Source organism: Cyprinodon variegatus, unplaced genomic scaffold (assembly GCF_000732505.1).
Source record: "Cyprinodon variegatus isolate N-32 unplaced genomic scaffold, C_variegatus-1.0 Scaffold489, whole genome shotgun sequence".
In the NCBI taxonomy this organism is placed as follows: Eukaryota; Metazoa; Chordata; class Actinopteri; order Cyprinodontiformes; family Cyprinodontidae; genus Cyprinodon; species Cyprinodon variegatus.
The window spans coordinates 475,810-480,135 of NW_015150942.1; the positions used below are offsets into that span (position 1 = coordinate 475,810).

At 36.2% G+C, this 4,326-nt stretch overlaps 1 protein-coding gene across 1 annotated transcript in view; it reads left to right on the forward strand.

The window, feature by feature from the left end:
* LOC107094552 (estrogen receptor beta-like) overlaps positions 1-4,326 on the forward strand; it is a 40,339-nt gene that overhangs the window by 17,469 nt on the left and 18,544 nt on the right. The window contains exons 3-4 of the mRNA XM_015390241.1: positions 2,889-3,055; positions 4,163-4,279. Coding sequence (XP_015245727.1) covers positions 2,889-3,055; positions 4,163-4,279 — 284 coding nt within the window. The remainder of the gene's footprint in view (positions 1-2,888; positions 3,056-4,162; positions 4,280-4,326) is intronic.

Below are 4,326 nucleotides of genomic sequence, written 5' to 3' on the forward strand. Positions count from 1 at the left end.
AAAAAAAAAAAAAATCATAAATTTTTATAAATTTTTTTATTTTTCGGTGTAACAATAAACATATACCGAACCGAACCGAAAACCGTGACCGCGAAACCGTGAACCAAACCGAACCGTAGATTTTGTGAACCGTTCCAGCCCTAGTAGGCATGCCTTTCTTTAACAGGGAGAAAGAAACTGCTCAGAGTTAATAGGAACGTGAGTTTAATTATATGTAGGGCAGCAATTAATGATTAGTTTGCAAATCGATTAATCTGTCGACTATTTTTTTTAATGAATTGATTAATAATCCGATAACAATCCGATATTTTTTTTTTTACTGAATCAAATCAGGTGAAACTAAAACTTTTCCAAATGAGTTCTGGATAAGAGCATATTGACAGAGCAAAAAGATTTTTATCTTAAGTGCAAAAATGTTTATATAATTTGTTTTTACAGTTTAGGTATAATTGCTGCTCAAGCTGGATTCCCCTGTCAGCTAAAGGCATGTTTTAGAGTCACTATACTATACTATGACCTTAAGCCTAAAGCTCAAGCTTGGTTAGATTAAGATTAAAACATTTATGTGTCATAATATTCTAGTCAAAGTCCAGATCTAGATTTAGTACAGCGTTTGGTCACCCAGCTAAATAAAAGTCATTCAGAGGCGTAAATATTACAGTACATGGCCTTTTAATGAATCACAACTTATTGCTTCTGTTGAAATAAGAACTCTGACAACATTTTAATCCACTGTTTATTTGCAGTTTTTGGTTTATAAAATCAGGACAAAACATAAAAGTTTTCATAAAGAGGAAGGAAGTTTTTTTTTTTTTTTCTTACGTAAATAATTTTATCTACAAGATGAAACATACTTTGCAAGCTAATGACAAGAAATTTAGATCGAAAAACTTATTTAAGATCCTTTAATGTCATTCTTTAATGAAAATTAAATTAAATTCAAATGTTCTTTAAAAAAAAAACTGCCAAAGCTTCTAAAAATGGTATTTACTAATAAAATATATTAAAACCATTAGTTGGCTCAATTTAGCCACGATTAATTATTGTTGAGGGTCCAAAGAGCAAGCTGCGGCTCTATAGCGGCAGATGTGAGACCCCATTATAACACATTATTAAGTGAATTTACTAAAACCAGGGTGGTCTAATCATTTTGTGCATATAAGCAACACACCCTGGAAATTTTCATTTAAAATTTTGGGAAAATGCTCATCCCATTGCTCATACTACACACTTATGTTGTACCTTTTGATATTCTGGTGAATATTCTCAGCCATCCAGGTCATAGTTATTCCAAAAATGTTAAAAAAACAATCCACTGGACTTAGTTTTCAACTTTGAAGACATTTCGCTTCCCGTCCAGGAAGCTTTTTCGATTCAAAGTGGAATTAAAATTTTGAATTGAAAAAGCTTCCTGGATGGGAAGCGAAATGTCTTCAAACTTGGATTGTTTTTTTTTTTACTTTTTTTGGATCTAATTTTTGATGTTTTATCATTTCAATTCAAAATCAAATGCGTTGGATGCTGTGCAGGTAATGTGGAAAACAGTTTGTAAAATGAAGAGTTTTGCAAAGCATCAAAATACTGACCAAAAAGGATTAATTTGATCATAAGTACTGATGTAATAACAGTGGTATTGTTTCAATACTTGTTCCTAATACCGTATTTTCTGGACTATAAGCCGCTACTTTTTTCCCACGCTTTGAACCATGCTGCTTATTAGAGGGTGTGGGTTTTCTGTTGATTTTTCCTAACCACCAGGGGGGCAGTGACAGTTGGAAATGAAATAATAAGGGACTAATGTTCATTTAGTACAAGAACATGGCAGCTGCAGGAAAAGAGGAGAACAAATGTCCTGAATCATAAATTTAGACTTTTATTTGCTGCATTAAAGCTGCCGAACCAATGAAGAGACTGGGCTCAACTCCTTCAGAGCTGAAATAACAAACAGACGAAGCCTAACCTTTCAGTAGAAGCTCTTACTGCTGCGAGCCAACAAGCTAACAGGAGCTAGCATTCTTTGATGGGAGACCGTTTAATTAATAACAGCAGCTTATAGCCCAGTGTGGCTTATAATATTTAAGTTTCCAGTCTTTTAAAAAAAAATTTGGGTGTGGCTTATAGTGGAGGCTTTCAACAGGGGGTCAGCGACCCCTAAGGAGTCCATGGAGGTACTGCATGCTAGCCAACAAGCTAACAGGAGCTAGCATTCTTTGGTGGGAGACCGTTAAATTAATATCAGCAGCTTATAGCCCGGTGTGGCTTATAATATTTAAGTTTCCAGTCTTTTAAAAAAAAATGTGGGTGTGGCTTATAGCAGAGGTCTTCAACAGGTGGTCCGTGACCCCTAAGGGGTCCATGGAGGTACTACATGGGGGTCACAAATGTTGTGGTTGATTTATTTTTTTTTTTTATATATTCCCCCCTGCAATTTTTTCCACTAATTGAAATATCTTTAAATCCACATTAATATGAATTCAAAACACTGAAGTAAACAGATAAATGTAGGCAGAAGACATCAGTAATCAATGCACACATTCAGCGACACACAGGAGCTCTTTCAAGCTGGGCACCGTTTCATTCACAACACCTGTCCCATCAACCAGGAATCAGAAATACTTTGATAATCCCAGGGTGGAATTACTTTTGTTACATTACTCCATATGTAATAGAGTGACAATAGGACCAGTTTAATATAACACAATTTCATACAACATATATAAAATTAGGGGGTCCCCGCTCCATCTCGCCATCAGTTTGGGGGTCCTTGGCATGGAAAACGTTAGAGACCCCTGGCTTATAGTACGGTGCACTTTATAGTCCAGAAACGATGGTAGTTATTGTGTGGTTTTTGTTTTGGTGAGAAATAATGACTTGAAAGTATCTGTTAGTAAGAGTGCGAGGAGGCTGTCCCAGGAGAGTGAGGAGGCCGTGGTGTCTTCAGGCGGGAAGGCAGACCTCCACTACTGCGCCGTGTGTCACGACTACGCTTCAGGTTATCACTACGGCGTGTGGTCTTGTGAGGGCTGTAAGGCCTTTTTCAAGAGGAGCATCCAAGGTGAGACTTTAAAAGAAAAATCTTCTACTTAAGATTTTTTTTCTTGTTAAAACAACCAAACTATTTTCTATAATTTATGTTTGCCTTCATAGTTACTTCCTTAGTTAAACTCATACATGACAATGTTAAAGTAGAAAGTTGTAAAACATTTAGCTTTAACAGAGAAAGAAAAACTGATCATGCTGTGACATGTTTGGATTTTTGCTGTTGGGTTCAAATGTAATTTTTTCCACAATGACAAACGAGACGGTCTCCTTGTTTTGAATACTGCTTTATTTGCAGTACAGCCCTACACAATCATTAGCACCCCAAATAAAGACAAGGAAAAAGCCTCATGTTGCTTTAGGACAGTTTTACACTGAAAAGTTTCCTCCAGCTTTTCAGCAAAAATGTTACCTCCCCTGATCCTCTTCCTCACAGCTCCTGGTGGCAGCATAAACTGGGATCATCGCCCAGCCTTATTAGTCATGATTGTGGTTTTTAATCTACTTAATTATTACTGTCGATGAAGGCCAGTTTCAACAAGTGGCTGTTTGTTGCCTTTTTCTCATTTAAGATCAACAAACATCTGCCTTATTTTTATGTGTTTTTTTTTTTTTCATTTTGAAATCTGGCTTCAACAAACGGTTCTTTGTGCCATTTATGGGAGAAAGTCACGTATTACTAGTTAAAGTCCCCAATTCTGATTAACATCTGTTTTTATTTGAAATTTAGGATGTCAGTTACTGAGGCATTTTTTACCAAACCAGTTTTAGTGTCATACAGGTACCCCCCCCACCCCCAAAAATTCTGGTTCTTCCTGTTTTTCCTGTAGGGGACGACAACAAAAAAAAGCAATTGGTGTCTTTGCACACATTGTGTTCTGGCCTTAGATCTGGAGAAAGTCTTGTGGAAAACCGCAATGAATCAAAACAATCGTTACTCCTGTGTTTATAAGCATTGCATCAGTTTCACTTCCAGCCTGCCTAATTTATCATAAAAATTAAAAGAAGTAGTAAAAAGAGTTCACAGCATCAGTGTAAATAAACTTGTTAAACTTTCAACTCCTTTGGTAGGGAATTAATAAAAGCCATAAAATAAAAAAATGCACTTTTTGTTTGTTTGCAGGGCATAATGACTACATCTGTCCAGCAACCAATCAATGCACCATAGACAAGAACCGACGCAAGAGCTGCCAAGCGTGCCGCCTCCGCAAATGCTATGAAGTCGGCATGACCAAATGTGGTTTGTTGGAGATTTTTTTTTTTTTATTATTATTCATTTATTTTTAC